Source organism: Impatiens glandulifera, chromosome 3 (assembly GCF_907164915.1).
Source record: "Impatiens glandulifera chromosome 3, dImpGla2.1, whole genome shotgun sequence".
Classification (NCBI taxonomy): domain Eukaryota; kingdom Viridiplantae; phylum Streptophyta; class Magnoliopsida; order Ericales; family Balsaminaceae; genus Impatiens; species Impatiens glandulifera.
This window is the reverse complement of record NC_061864.1, coordinates 30,014,401-30,031,004: the sequence shown is the minus strand read 5'-3', so window position 1 is coordinate 30,031,004 and position 16,604 is coordinate 30,014,401. Positions and strand designations below refer to the sequence as shown.

General features: G+C 34.8%; 1 protein-coding gene across 1 annotated transcript; it reads left to right on the top strand.

Annotated features, from left to right (window-relative positions):
• Positions 1-9,926: 9,926 nt before the first annotated feature.
• Positions 9,927-13,844, top strand: LOC124931528 (non-specific phospholipase C6-like). The gene is made up of 3 exons (XM_047472012.1): positions 9,927-11,060; positions 13,245-13,421; positions 13,516-13,844. The coding sequence occupies exons 1-3, from the start codon at positions 9,971-9,973 to the stop codon at positions 13,818-13,820; spliced, it is 1,572 nt and encodes a 523-aa protein (XP_047327968.1). The 5' UTR covers positions 9,927-9,970; the 3' UTR covers positions 13,821-13,844.
• The last annotated feature ends 2,760 nt before the right edge of the window (positions 13,845-16,604 follow it).

The window sequence follows — 16,604 nt, the reverse complement described above, 5'->3', positions numbered from 1 at the left end:
CGAAGTCCTACTAAAAACCAACTAATATTGAAAAAATTATTATTATCATCTCTATTTGTTTCCCATTAAACATAATTGTTATTCTATTCTTGCAATTTTGTATGTGTAACTAATTTATATATATATTATATATATATATTATATATATATATTATATATATATATTATATATATATTATATATATATATAATATATATATAAATTCTTAATTATAATATTTTAAATGAAAGTCAAAATATTTATACATTAATTGATACAAACATATAATTTCATGTAATATTTTTTATTTTAAAAAAATATTAATATATTTAAAAATGAAAAAAAAACATTTAAACACACAATAATAAAACATGACACGGAAAAAACAGTATTTAATAAGTTATCGAGCTCTTAAATTCTCGATAAGAACGATTAACTTTCGACAGACTATATTGACTTTTCTGAATGAATCTTAAAAAACGTCATAATAGTAGTACTATGAATTATACGAATCGGACGACTACGATAAATAAAAATTCAATGATTTCTCTCCAACCAGATAGTTCACCAAAAAATAATTGGTATGTTAACCAAAATATGTAGGTCTGTTATATCAGTTGCAACAATTCAAACTTCTCAACAACTAAACAAATACTCGAACATTATCCAATGAATCCTAATAATATTACACAAAAAACTCAAAATACTAGTCATCCCTCGACAATGCAAAAGAAACCAAGTTGTCGATTCAACCTATTCGTGATACATACAACTAACCATAATACAATTTTTTTATGCACATATCATCCGTTAAAATTCCTCCATGAATAAGGCTTCATCCAAAGAATGAGATCTTGGATGAAATATTTGACTCCTAAAGTTTTCTCCAACAAAAATTATATGGAATCATCTTATCAAACAACTTGTAGCAATGCCCCACATGGAAACTATCCATATTTTGGCAACGCATAACGTCTTGTTTAGACGGAGACACTTGTTTACTTCCTACCAAAAGTAAACTCTATTATGGGACGAAGTCTCTATAATGTTTAATATCCTTCTATATCTAATTCGGCTAGCGAAATCACTAAATCGAGGATCAAACATGTCCTTAATTATGGTTTTTATATATATATAGAAATTAAAGCAAGCTTAAAATACGCCGTAGCTAGACTTTTGACACTACACCAAATATCGTCTCAAAATCTAATCGAAGAATCATCCCGCACAATGAATCTCGAATGCTCACGAAAACTTTTCCACATAAAATAAATTTCTCTCAAAATGCTATATTTTGCTGGATAATTAGACATTTTGGTGAACCAACCAGACCAATCATTATCATACATACATCTGATTATCGATGCCCAAAGACTATTCGGCTCTATTGCGAATCTACTACATCATTTTGATAGAAGGGTCTTATTAAAAGAAATAAGATCTTGATTATCTAGACATCCTTGATCTTTAAAACATTTAACCTTATCTCGACTAACTAAATGACAAAACGATGAGTTAGAAGATCCCTATAGAAATTTACACATTACTCTCTTTATTTTCACTACCACGCTCTTGGGGAAAATGAATAACGACATTATATATGTGAGCATAATCGTCAATACACTCTTAATGATGATTAATCGACCCCATTTTAAATTATTTTACTTTTTCATCTAGACAGTTACATTCAATTTAGTGATAATCAGGTCCCAATGGACTTTAGATCATAATTTAACACATAATGACGTACCAAGATATGTTGACGGAATATCATCAATTCTAAACCCCAACACATTTATCAACCTTATCATTCTTCTATTCAAAATATAGTTTTAAAAAAAAGATGTCTAACTTATTAAGATTAACTCGAAGATTAGAACATGCACCGAATAATTATAAAATATCCCGAAGGTGTTTAAAATTCATATATGTAGACTGAACTATGTAGAGTGTGTCTTTAGTGAAAAACAAATGTGATATGACAAAAAGATATTTTCTTGACCCACAACTCACTTCACGGATGAGTCTCGAGTTTTCTGCAAAAGACATCATTTTTAAAGAGCTTTCATGACAATAAAAAACAAAAAGAAGGGAGTGTATCACCATGTCTGATCCCTCTAAAGCTCACGAAAAATTCTCGAGTAACAATAATAGAAAACTTAATCGTGAAAAGACAAAATCTAATCCAACCAATTCATTTCACATTCATTCTCAAATTGTCCATTACATCAAATAAAAACTCTCAATTGACATGTTCATAAGTTTTTTCGATGTCTAACTTGACAAAAATACATTTTTCACCTCTTGAACTAATTGAGTCAGTGCACTCATTGCCTATTAATACGACATTATATATTTGATGATCTTTGATGATCTTTATCTGATTATTAGATATGACAGTCTGTAACACCCTCCGCACCCTTTTTGCCAAATATTTTGCGACAATATTAGAGAATGAAGAAACGAAACTGATAGACCTAAATTTCTTCACATCAATAATTCTTGGAGCTTTACGAATGAGACATATCAAAATGGAGTAGAATTTCAACTCTTATTAAATGATAAAAATCGATAAAAATGATCAACTATTTCCATAATTTCAGTCTTAAAGAAATGCCACACCTTCTTTAAAAAAGTCAAAGTATACTCGTCACATCCCGACGCTTTATCACTTCCACACCCCTTAATGACCTCATCAATCTCCTTCAACGTAAAACGAGCCTCAAACATATCTTTTTGTGTTGTTCTAATTGAATTAAAATTTATACCATTCAATTTAGGTTTGACCTTAAATGGCTCCTTAAACAAACCCTTATAGAATTTGAGAATACTCGTAGAGATTTCAGGTTCACTATCACAAACTTCCATTCGATCGAGATTAAATTAATCACATTATTTCCAGCTTGCGCGTTAGAGATCCCATTAAAAATTTTGGTGTTTCTATCTTCGACTCTTAACCATGTAGCTCTACTTCGCTAATGTGCCCCCAATTTCTTTCTTCTTACACATATCGAGTAACTTACTAATAATGTGAATCCGAGAACTAGCCTCCTCGTCGAAGAGTTCACGAATTTCCTCATCCATTAAATGACATTAATTTCATTACACAATTCATTGATTTTAGCACAAAATAAAGCACGATCCCCCACGAACCAACTTTTGAGAATTTTATGCAGATTCCTTAAGTTCACAAAGAGATTACTCGACGAAAAACCAACCGATGATTGATTCACCCACCATGATTGCACACACGGTATAGAGTTCTCTTTGATCAACCATTTATTTTTGAATCTAAATGGTCAACATGTTCTCTCCATCTTTCGCTGTTCCATCAAGATCGGTCGGTGATCTGAATAACTATCCATAGAAGGACCTTTAGAAATATCAAGGTGATGCGGTGCGAGTCGAAGAGGCGTTTATGCGAAAGTTGCAGCATCCGAAAATATCTCGCAAGTGTCAGATTTCGACGATTGCCTAGTGTTTTTCGGGCGGAAATGTGGTGCTGTGAAGAAGTCATGGTTTTGTCATGAGGTATGATGGTTTAAGGCCATCTGACGACGTTTAGGGGCTCAAAATCGCATTTTTATTAGTTTCGGGTGTATTTTGCAATTTATTAAAAGTTGTTTATTTCTTTTGCAAGCTAGGGTTTGAGTATTTAAAGAATCTTAAAACACTTTGTTAGGGGAAGATTATTAATTAGAAAACGAGGTTTCCTCAATATCTATCAACTTTCGGTATTCGTAAGAATCAACGAATCTTGATAAAGGTTCATCCTAGCCACGCACGCTGCATCAGTTGGTATCAGTTTCCAGTCGACCCTGAGGTATGCCGCCCCGAAGACAGCCGCGCAACCCTACCCCTGGTGCTGATGATGGTGACCTTGCTGAGTTGCGACGTGAAAACACTGAGTTTCGCCGTGATAACGACGATTTGAGGCGGCAGGTTGAATGGTTGACGCAACGGATGGATGCATCTATGCACATGCACCACCCTGAAGATGATGTTACGATGACAGATGAAAACCCTCTCGGTGGTCTTCGGAATCGATCCCCTAAACGCCCCAATCATCGCTGGGAGCAGGCATTCAGGGTGGACATCCCTAAGTTCGATGGTAGTCTACCACCGGAAGAGTTTATTGATTGGCTTTCTCAGGTTGAAGAGATTCTGGATTTCAAGGAAGTTCCTGCAGATCGTCGTGTACCCCTTGTTACGATCCGCTTACATGGTCGTGCACAAGCATGGTGGCAGCAGTTGAAACAGACACGTGTTCGTCATGGTAAGGCAAAGCTCACGAATTGGGACAAATTCAGGAAGCATATTAGGGCTGCGTTTCTACCATATAATTACGAACGTAACCTGTACCAGCGGTTCCAGAATCTTCGTCAGGGTTTTCGTTCCGTGGATGACTATTCCATTGAGTTTTACACCTTTGTGGCTCGTGTTGACCTGTCTGAGTCCCCTCTCCAGTTGGTTTCTCGCTATATTGGTGGCCTTCGCCTCCAGTTGCAGGATATTTTGAATATGTTTGATCCCTTGACTGTTTCTGAGGCACATCAGCGTGCTTCACAGGCTGAGAAACAGCTAGCCAGGCGCGGTTCGGGTAGCTTTGGAAAACAGGTTGTCCCCACTAGTGGCATTGGTTCTTCTTCCCAGCCGGCCCATCCCACCCCAGCCCCCCCGCAGGGACGTCCCGGTGGCTTGCGTTGTTTCAATTGTGGTGAAGTTGGCCATCGCCAAGCAGAGTGTCGCAACCCAAAGTCCACCAATCGTGGTCTTTTTACTGAGGTGGATGATCCTGACTCTGCTCTTCCTTCAGATTCAGCCCCAGTGTATGATGTTTATGATGATGAGGCAGCGGAGGAGTATGTTTCTGGTGATGTTGGCCCCCTTTTGGTGATTCGTCGATCATGTTTAACCCCTCGTGCTCCTGACAACGAGTGGTTACGCAATAATCTGTTCCATTCCACTTGTACCATCGGTGGCAAAGTTTGCACCTTCATCATTGATGCTGGGAGTTGTGAGAATGTGATTTCTGAGGTTGCAGTTTCGAAGCTGGGTCTGTCCACTGAACCTCACCCCAAGCCTTATCGCCTGTCCTGGCTGAGTCAAGGTACGGATGTTACAGTTTCCAAGCGCGTACTTGTTAATTTTTCCATTGGTTCCCATTATCGTGATGCTGTATATTGTGATGTGGTTCCTATGGATGCTTGTCACCTTTTACTTGGTCGCCCTTGGCAGTTTGATCATTCTGTTATACATGATGGGCTTGCTAATACCTACACGTTCTTATTTCATGGTACCAAGATTGTGTTGATGCCAAATCAGCCCAAGAAGGGTGCTGCCCCCACTCATCATGCGTCCCCCCCTACCACCTTGTTGTCTCGGGGTCCTTTTCAGACCGCCATGGTCGAATCGGGCATGGTGTTTGCTCTATTTTGTTCGCTGATTACCTGTGGTGCTAGTTCTGAGGTGCCTATTCCAGTGCAGCCGCTGTTACAGGAGTTTGCAGATGTTTTTCCTGAGAATCTGCCTTGTGCCTTGCCTCCTTTGCGTGATATCCAGCATCACATTGACTTGGTTCCAGGTGCTGCCCTACCCAACCGTCCTCATTACCGCATGAGTCCCAAAGAACATGAAGAGTTGCGTAGACAGGTGGAGGACTTGCTGGCTAAGGGACACATTCGAGAGAGCCTTAGTCCCTGTGCTGTCCCGGCCCTTCTTACCCCAAAAAAGGATGGGTCTTGGCGTATGTGCATTGATAGTCGTGCTATCAACAAGATTACAGTGCGTTATCGGTTTCCTATTCCCCGGTTGGATGACTTGTTGGATCGGTTGGGTGGTGCTTCTGTGTTTAGCAAACTGGATCTCAAGAGTGGATACCATCAGATTCGTATTCGCATGGGTGATGAGTGGAAGACTGCCTTTAAGACTCGTGAGGGCTTATATGAGTGGCTGGTTATGCCGTTTGGTCTGTCGAATGTTCCTAGCACCTTTATGCGTGTGATGAACCAGGCTCTTCGCCCTTTCATTGGGAAGTTTGCTCACAATCATGCTGTTAATCGCTCCACTGGTTTCAGTCCTTTCCATGTGATTTACGGGCTGTCTCCGCGTGCTCCTCTTGATTTGTTAGCGCTGCCCAGCAAGGTGCGTCCTCATTCCACTGCTGCGGATTTTGTTGGTCAGTTGGCTCAGGTTCATCAGACCACTCATGACCGTTTGGTTGCTGCTACTGCCAAGTACAAGGAGAAGGCTGATTCGAGAAGGCGTGCTGTTGATTTTGAAGTTGGTGACTTTGTGTGGGCTATTCTGACTAAGGATCGTTTTCCAGCTCATGAATATAACAAGCTTGCTGCTAAGAAGATTGGTCCTGTTGAGATTGTGGAGAAGATCAACCCCAATGCTTATCGTTTACGCCTTCCCAGCCATGTGCGTACCTCTGATGTGTTCAATGTGAAGCATCTTGTTCCTTTTGTGGGTGAGTCTTCTTCTGATGAGGATGATGCGGTTCCAGATTCGAGGACGAATCTTTTCTACCCTGGGGGGAATGATGCGGTGCGAGTCGAAGAGGCGTTATGCGAAAGTTGCAGCATCCGAAAATATCTCGCAAGTGTCAGATTTCGACGATTGCCTAGTGTTTTTCGGGCGAAAATGTGGTGCTGTGAAGAAGTCATGGTTTTGTCATGAGGTATGATGGTTTAAGGCCATCTGACGACGTTTAGGGGCTCAAAATCGCATTTTTATTAGTTTCGGGTGTTTTTTGCAATTTATTAAAAGTTGTTTATTTCTTTTGCAAGCTAGGGTTTGAGTATTTAAAGAATCTTAAAACACTTTGTTAGGGGAAGATTATTAATCAGAAAACGAGGTTTCCTCAATATCTATCAACTTTCGGTATTCGTAAGAATCAACGAATCTTGATAAAGGTTCATCCTAGCCACGCACGCTGCATCACAAGGTTGCAGTAACAGTAATTGGACATTAATCGACACATACAAATTAATGATTAATTGTATTAATCGGGATTAATTGAAATTAATCGAATTAATCATTTTTAGCCAAAACGCATTATTTTGAAAAATAATACTAAATTCCATTCATTAAAAGTTAAAAACGCACCCAAATTCATACAGAGTCGCATTGAATACTAAAATTATCCTCCAAAAGCATATAAAGTTATAAACTAAAGTCTAAAAGTCTAAAACACATCCACAAACACATCAATGTTCATCCATCTACACTCATCATCATTATTTTCATCAACGTCTTCTTCTTCCGATACAAAATTTTCTTCTTCACAAGTTTCTCTCAATTAGACATCATCCTCATCTTCATTCTTGCACTCCTTCTAGGTTGAAGTATTTCATCTACAAGTGTGTCACCAAGCACCATCTGTGTCGCTCCGATAATGGGATCAATCTCCTCATCAACATTCGACTCAATATCTTGTGATTCATCAACCATCATATGTTGAGTTTTGTTGTAATCACTAGCTTCTCGGATGTAATTTTTTTCTTCTTACAAAATAACTTTGAGTTAAATTGGACATAAACCAAATCGTTCAACTTTTCGGTCGTAAGTTAATTTTGATTCTTTGTGTGGACCTACAAGCAAGCAAGTTCAAACGAATTTCATATATTAATTCGTACTACTAACTTGTTAATGACAAAGTGAGATACCATCATACCATATCGAATGAGCTCCAATTCTGCTCACAATCCGACGAACTTTTAGTTAATGACAGAATCCTAATTGCCATCCTTTGCAAATTAGAACCACTCACATTTGAGTTGGAATCCGTTGATGATGCTTTGACACCACTTTGAGTCATTTCATCAAACACTTTGAGTGCACAACGAGTACAAAAGAAACACATGTAGGTTTCCACTTCACCGTAAATAACTACATAGAATAACAGCAAACTTGTGATATCTTTGTGTGAACTTTTGCACAAGAATAAAGAAGCAACCACAGAGATATTTTGTTATATAGTGGATCCTATAAACATATCTTTCTGAAACCTTAATATCTACGATTGATGTATTAACATGATCTAAAGAAATAAAGTGGTAAAGGAGAAAACAGTGTCAAGAGTAGGCATGAAATATTTAAGAGAGAAATATTTACCACTGAGAACACGATTTGAATGGAAGATCAACAATGGCGACGCCAGTTTCAGGCTCCTTGGACGAGATGACAGGCGACTTGAGTAAGAGAGAGAGGATAATAAGATCAGAAGTGAGAAAATAAAATTGGGAGAAAATCATTTATATTCTTTAGAATATAATTTTTACATGTTAATAAAAAATTAGACCGAGTTTGACCCGAGTTAACCTCGACCTAGGTTGACCGTTGACCAGACCTAGTTGACCGTTGACCGATTTATGGTTACCGATTAGCAAAAAACGAGACATTTTTTTTCCGATTTCTGATTAATCGCAGATTAATCACAGATTAATCGCAGATTAATCACAGATTAATCCCGTTTTTTACAACCTTGAGAAATATATTAGAAAATCTTGAAAATTTGATTCAATAATTAGAAATTTGTCGATACGAGAAGGAACATGACCCTCATTGCCATTACCTCTTTTAAAGAAGAATTGACCACCTTCTAAAGGAAAATTGATAAGTTCAAATTCTTCAATTGTCTCTGAGATCTAATACCCTAATTATCGGGGGTTGATAAAAAAAATTGGATGACTAGAAAGACCCAAGGCACACAAAGGATTATTAATGTAAATTCTAAAATCTAATCACCTTGATATTTTTTCATAAAAAAATTTGAATTGAGGCTTTAAGTTAGTAGAAATTTTCAAACAGCACTCCCCACGTTTTCGATCCAGAGTATGCTCCTAGCCTTAGGCCACTATGCCTATTGACGCATTTTTTTTAGACGGGAATTTAACTTCGTTCATGTCGCCCGCAAAAGCAATTGATAAGTTGCAGAGACTAGCCACGTTTTTTATCTCATTAAAGAAAACTGTTTTAAATTTTGGAAGAACCGGTCCATAGACAGTAGAAATTACCCATTAGAAATTATCCTCTTGATTTTTTAATTAAACGTTAACCGAGTATCTACCTAAATTAATATTCATTTTAGCATATATGTCATCATTCAATGTAACAAGAATTTCAAATGATGCCTCTATAGAAGAGTCTCCCACCAAATACATAAATTATTAATGACCCTCTAATCCATCTTCCAAATTTTAGTCTCATTAAAATAGTATATACTACCATCAAAGATTCTCATTAATGACTTAATTTCATTTTATATTGTTAAATAATATTTTAACTTTTTTTTATTATAAAAATTCATGTGCTTAGTCTATCTTGAATAAATAAACCAAGATTTTATATGACTACAATTTTAGAGACACTATAGTGAAAGCCTATTGGATTTGATTTTTCTAATGATCCATATCTTATTCACTAACTTCATATATTATTGTATTTATGGTTGTTCATAAATCGATTTAAAATGGATCAATTGACTAATTGAGTCTCTCATTCCTTATCCCATTATAGCATTGTTAACCATTTTTTTCTCATAATTATTTTAATCAGTCTCCATATAATAATCATCCCCTTAAATCAATCAATAGCCATACTTATACGAGCCTTGTATTATTAAATTTATAACTAAATTTTAATTTAGAAAAAAAAAAACAATTTCTCATCTAAATTCAGACTAAAATATCTCCACCTAAATATCATTTTAAGGATTTTCAAATGACCCAAATTAAAATAAATTAAAATTATTTCATATATTTTTTTTCACAATATTCACCCATGTAAAGATCATCTTCTCCCTCTCCCCACTTTCTCCACTTCCATAAAAAAAAGGCAGATTAAAGATAAGAACACCATTGATTAATAAACTCCACCAGTGCTGCTCATGATAATGGATTATTCCTTAGTGCTTCAACAGCCGCCAGACATCTCACCATTCATTCAAATTAACTCGATTTCTCTTCAACATTTCTTCAAGAAATGCAAAAAATGGAGTTCTCCTCCTTTTTCCTTCTCTTTCTCACATGTTCAAGTCTTCTCCACCTTCCTCTTATCACAAGTCAAAACCAACAACCCATTAAAACCATTGTCGTTCTAGTTCTCGAGAACAGATCATTCGACCACATGATAGGCTGGATGAAGAAATCCATTAACCCATCAATCAATGGAGTCACAGGTCAAGAATGCAACCCGGTTTCAACCAAAACAAAAGAATCCGAATCCATCTGCTACACAAATGATGCAGAATACGTTGATCCAGATCCGGGTCACACCTTCGAAAACGTCGAGCAACAAGTATTCGGATCCGGATCAGAATCCAACACCTTCCCTTCAATGTCAGGTTTCGTAGAACAAGCCTTATCCATTTCAAAAAACCTCTCTGAAACCGTCATGAAAGGATTCAAACCAGAATCCATACCCGTTTACACAACTTTAGTGAAAGAATTCGCAACATTCGATCGTTGGTTCTCATCTCTCCCGGGTCCAACACAACCCAACAGACTATTCGTTTACTCTGCAACTTCATTCGGATCCACCAACCATGACAAGAAACAACTTGCAATAGGATACCCACAAAAAACCATTTTTGATTCATTATACGAAAACGGTTACAATTTTGGAATCTATTTCCAAAACATACCAACAACGTTGTTCTATAGAAACATGAGGAAACTTAAGTATGCTTTTAAGTTTCATTCTTATGATTTGAAATTCAAAAAGGATGCTCGAGATGGGAAACTACCGAATTTGACGGTTATTGAACCGAGGTATTTTGATTTGAAGGGATTTGCAGCAAACGATGATCATCCGTCGCATGATGTTGCAAATGGTCAGAAACTTGTGAAGGAGGTTTACGAGACTTTGAGGGGAAGTCCTCAATGGAATGAGACGGTTTTGGTGATCACTTATGATGAACATGGTGGGTTTTATGATCATGTTCAAACGCCTTTTGAGAATGTTCCAAATCCAGATGGGAATATAGGACCCGACCCGAATTTCTTTAAGTTTGATCGACTTGGAGTTCGTGTTCCAACCATCATGGTTTCGCCTTGGATCAAGAAAGGAACTAGTAAGATTAATGCTTATAATCATTAAATTAATGGTTTTATTTAATTATAAATTAGTTAGATAATTTAAATGATTTTTTTTTTATTGATTTAAGAGATTAAATATCTCAAAACCAATTTTAGATCACTAATTAATAGTTTTTTCTTTATGAATTAACTATATTCATCATATTATAAATAAATAATTTAACAAAAATAACTTATTAATATAATTTTTATAATTATAATCAAACATTAATTTTTTTTATCATATAACTCAATTAATTAAATATACTTATTTATTTATTATTATTCATTATTACCCTTGAATTATTTTACCATAAACAAAACTTATCTGTTTAAAATTATCAAGAATCAATCTTTTTAAATAAACTTAAATTTGTTTAAATAACTCAACTTAAACAGCTGATTCTAAAAATAAAATGTGGACAATAATTATAGAGTGTTTTATGAAATAATTATAATTATAATTTTTTTTATATAATTGCAAATAAATAATAAAATGATCTTATGTTTATTTCATTTGTTTTACAAAAATAATAATAAATTAATAGTAGTATGCAGTCTTATTTTTTTATAGAAAAATATTAGTACAACTATTTGAATATATAAATAATAAATAAATACTCATTTGATATTTTAAGTTCAAATGTTTTTTCACACTAAAAAAACTTTGAGTTTAAAATAAATAATAATGAGTCATTTTAGAGAGAAATCCCAAATGACTTAATTGTAATGTTTGAAGACTTGAGTCTTGTATATATATATACCTATACATAAAATAGGTAAACTTAGTTTTGCACAAAAAAAAATTGAAAATTGGTAATTCAATCGAATCGATAGTTAACTGGTTTCATTTTAACGGTTTATTGGTTAATTAGTTTTAACGGTTTCAATTAACCGGTTTTTTATCGGTTAAACGGTTCGGTTTACTTATTTTTCTAACGGTTTAACCAGTAAATCGATAATAATTTAATTAAATATTTTTATATTTTATAATTTGTATTAGTTATTTTATAAATAATAAATATATTATAAATAAAATTTTATAATCTATAAATCTTTTTTATTTTTAAATTATAATTTTATAGAATTATTTAAAAAAACATTATAATTTATATAAAATTTTACGAAAATAAATTAAAAACGAACTGAAATAATAACCATTATTTTATTATAACTTACTGATTTCACTCTATGTTCTATCGGTTGAGAAATAGATTCAATCATATTTGCTTATACTTATACTTGGTTGGTCAAAAATTAATCGACATAATGAATTTGAATTTTCTCAAGAAATATATAAAAAGTTAACAAAATAACTATAAAATATATTATATTGTTATAATAAAATTATATATTATAACATATTCCTAAATATATTAATAAAATATATTATAATAATAATATATTATAATAGAGACTCCAAATTATGGAAAATAGTATAATAAGAAAGCGCAAACAATAATTGAAAACAAAAAAATCATTTCATAAATTTATTACTTAATTTAAAAAATTGAATTATCGGTTCCTGATTAAACACGGTTAACCGACCGAAACCGACAAAAATCGATAGAACCAGAACCGGTAAAACCGATACCATTAATGTCCGGTTAATCGGTTTGTAAAATAAAAGGCAAAATAGATCTTAACCGGAACCGTTTAACCATTTAACCGGCCAATTGAACACCCCGTAAACTTAAAAATAATAACGAAAAAATTATAAATAAACGAGGATGGATAAAGATAAGTTTTTCTTTTTTCAAAAATATAGATAAAATATAATATATTAAATTAAAATTTTAAGAAACTAAGAGTAATTTATTTTTTAGTTTTTGGGATAGAGTTCAGCACACCCGAGTCTCTGGCACCTGAGTCTCTGGCACCTGAGTCTCTGGCACCTGAGTCTCTGGCACCTGAGTCTCAGGCACCTGAGTCTCAGGCACCTGAGTCTCAGGCAGGGTTCTTAATAACCTTTTTTCGCCTGTGCCCCACACAATGCGGTAGATGATTAAAGAGGACCCCTAAAAATAGATCCGCCATGTGTATAACACAATTAAAATTTGAGACTCATTTAATTTTCATTGAGACAATATTTATGATGAAACCCTAATTATGAAAATATTAAGTTAATATATAATGATAAAATTATAATAATTATGATTGTATTTGTTGGGTAATTTCAGTAATAAGTAGGCCACAAGGACCAACTCCAAACTCAGAGTATGAACACTCATCAATCCCAGCAACCATCAAGAAAATCTTCAACCTCTCTTCCGATTTCCTGACGAATAGAGATTCTTGGGCAGGCACGTTTGAACACATCGTGTCCGAATTAACTTCTCCAAGGATAGATTGTCCCGGTCGGTTATAACCCATAAACCAAACTTATTCTTAGTTCAATTAACATGGTTTCAGTCATAATAGAATTTGAGTTTTTTTTCTTTGTTTATGCAGAGAGTCTGCCGGAAGTAACTCCGTTGAGAATGACCGAAGCCGATGAAAAGAGGGGGCTGTCGGGGTTTCAAAAGGAGGTGGTTGAGCTGGCCAGTGTATTGAATGGAGAGCATTTGCTGAACAGTTTTTGGCAGGAGGAGAAGAAGAAGACATTAATGTCCGTGAAGGAGGCGGAGGAGTATACAAGAAAGGCTGTGTCTAGATTCTTAAGAGCTAGCAAACAGGCTTTCAAGATGGGTGCGAATCCGTCCGCCATTGTAGATATGAGATCTTCTCTTACTACTAGATCAAAAACTCTTAATTAACTATCATTTCATCTTCAAGCTAATAAATGAGGGAGAAGTCTATGTATGATATTGATTGGGAGGACTGTCAAAAGATCTGTTTAGAATGGAGGACTGTCATTACTTTTACTTGGTCATCATCATAAGGTCAATCACCCATCCATTTCCACTTCTTAATTTCTTGAAGCTCACACACAAAACTGAAAATTCTACATTTGCTTCAAACATTAATGGAAACAAGAGAAATTACTTCTAAAATCCGGATCTTTGGTTGGAGTCATGTGATTAATTCATAATAATATGATCCGTTGTTGTTGAATACGTCTTTTGAAGATTGAAACAACGTCTTATATGTGGGTGATGCATTAGTCCCAGTTGTTTAGGTTGAAAATAAAATTAATTTATAATTGAAAATGAGACATTAATCTTTTGTGTGTAATAAGTGTCTTAATTAGTTTTAAAAGTCTAGTTAATATTAGACATTATTATCTTTGGTTAAATATATGTCTTAATTATCATTAATTCTGATCGTTTAAGAGTATGAGTTTTAAAAGTTTAAGAGTTTTTTTTTTTTTTTGTATAAATAGAATAGATGTATTCATAAAAGAAGATGAACTGAAATAAAATCTATTCCCCTTTCTTTTTAATCTTATCTTGAGTTTGTGAGTGAATACGTCGATTGTCCACTAACGTTTCTAACAAAGTGATAACAGAGCAATGATCTCTTTGATGTTCTAATATCCGTGTCTTACGAAGGACAACTATGATAGTTGGTTTATCCGAGTAAAGACGTTACTCGGTTTCCAATGTGCATGGGAAATCGTAATCGTGGGATTGTCGAACCTGTTGAGGATGCGAAGTTGACCCTGATTCAAGCGTTCGAGAATATCAAAAAGAAGGATTAGCATGTCCTTTCTATCATCCACTAGTGCTAGTGTCTGGATGATGATACTTTTGAGAAAGTAGCAAATACCTCAACGTTGAAGGAGTCATAAGAAATTCTAGAAAATTTCCAAAAATTAGTTGGTAAGGTAAAAATGGTGCGTCTTCAGATTTTGCGGGGAGAGTTTGAAGCTCTCTTCATCAGTAAGTATCTGAGTCTATTTTAGACTATTTCATGTAGATCTTATCTATCGTTAACCAGATGAAGTGAAATTTTGAAAGCATAGAAGACGTTCGAATAATCGAGAAAATTTTACGTTCTCTACATCAAAGATTTGACCATGTAATGATTGCAATCTAAGAGAACACAGATTTGGAGAAAATCTCAATCGACGAATTAAATGGATCGTTACGGGTGCACGAGGAATGGATGAACAAACATAAGAAGGAGCCTTTGGAGCAAGCTAAGGGTGTAAACCAGTCAAACTCGAGTTCAGCTCGACTCGTTTTTTATTGGCTCGGCTCGAGCTCGACCGAGCTTTCAATATTAAACTCAAACTCGACTCGATCATATAAGCATAGGCTCGAGTTCGGCTCGAAAGTCTCAAATTTAAATATATTTAAATATTAATTTCTTAAATTAAAAAAAACTTAAATCAACATTCATTAATCATCAATTTACCACACAATTATTTCAAATCCTTAGTTAAATATTAATAAAAACAAACCATAAATCAAGAGTTTTCTAAAAAATAATACTTTCAAATTGTGTATTGTATTTGAGATGAACTTGAAAATATACTAGACTCCGTTAGGTTTATTTTGAAAAATAAAACACTTTATATTGAAATAAAAATAGTTTTGTGTTAGAAAAATTAAGTAAGTTAATTTTAAACGGGCCAAAGAACTTAATCAATCTCAAACTTTCTTGTGCAGGTACAGCTCAAGCCGCACCGGACCGGTTGAGGCACTCTGTCTCAAGGATCCCGACATAATCAAGTAAATCAGTTTGACTCCTCTCACCGGATCGACTGAGATATAAACCGTATGAAGTATCATTTCTGGATGGCTCATATATTGAAGATCTTAAGGCTAACGGGAAATTATTTAAAGTGATGAAACCTGTGAAGATGACGTAATAAAATGATGAAGATATTTCTTAGAAATACACAGAAGAAGGATCCGAATCAGAAGCATGCGGCAAAAGAAATGATTACTAATTATCCAAGATTACAAGCAACTTCTAACACAGGCGGCCGACTAATGCATGTCTGCCATGTGTCCAAAATGGCAAGGCGTGCACACTATCTGGCTCTGACCGGCACGACTTCAGATAACCAATCCGATGGAGAGAGAAAATATGACCGTTGTCATATCTTTATAAATAGAAGCTTAAATGTGCTGAATCAACAGGCGAGACAAGATTACAACAAGATAAATTTTACGCGCGACCCTGAATATCGATTGAAATCCTTGAAAATGTTTGAAATACAATTGCGAGAACTCTGTGTATTTTACCTTGTGTAAAAGTATTACATCATTTGTGAGTGGTGTAACCGATGAGCAGTAAATAAGACTCGGTCGGAGTGTGTTTGTTGAATATTACAGTTAGTGAATATCCTTCTCACTATTTGAGAAGAAGGGGTGACGTAGGAGATTCAACTCCGAACATCCATAAAAAATTTTCTTGTGTTCTTCATTTTACTTTCCAGCTTATTTACTCTAACCAACCTAACCGAAATATCTACTATCTCAACCGAAATAACTTGTACTCCCCTTAGCCGAACCAGCTTTCAAACTGACTTCTCCTAATACCTTTCAAACCGAATTGTGTGAGTTGTTTCAGATTAAAATAGACATTTCCTCCCTTGAATTCGGTTCAAGAGTCTGTGAAAATCTGTGTAGTGTTAAGAGCGGTTCTAA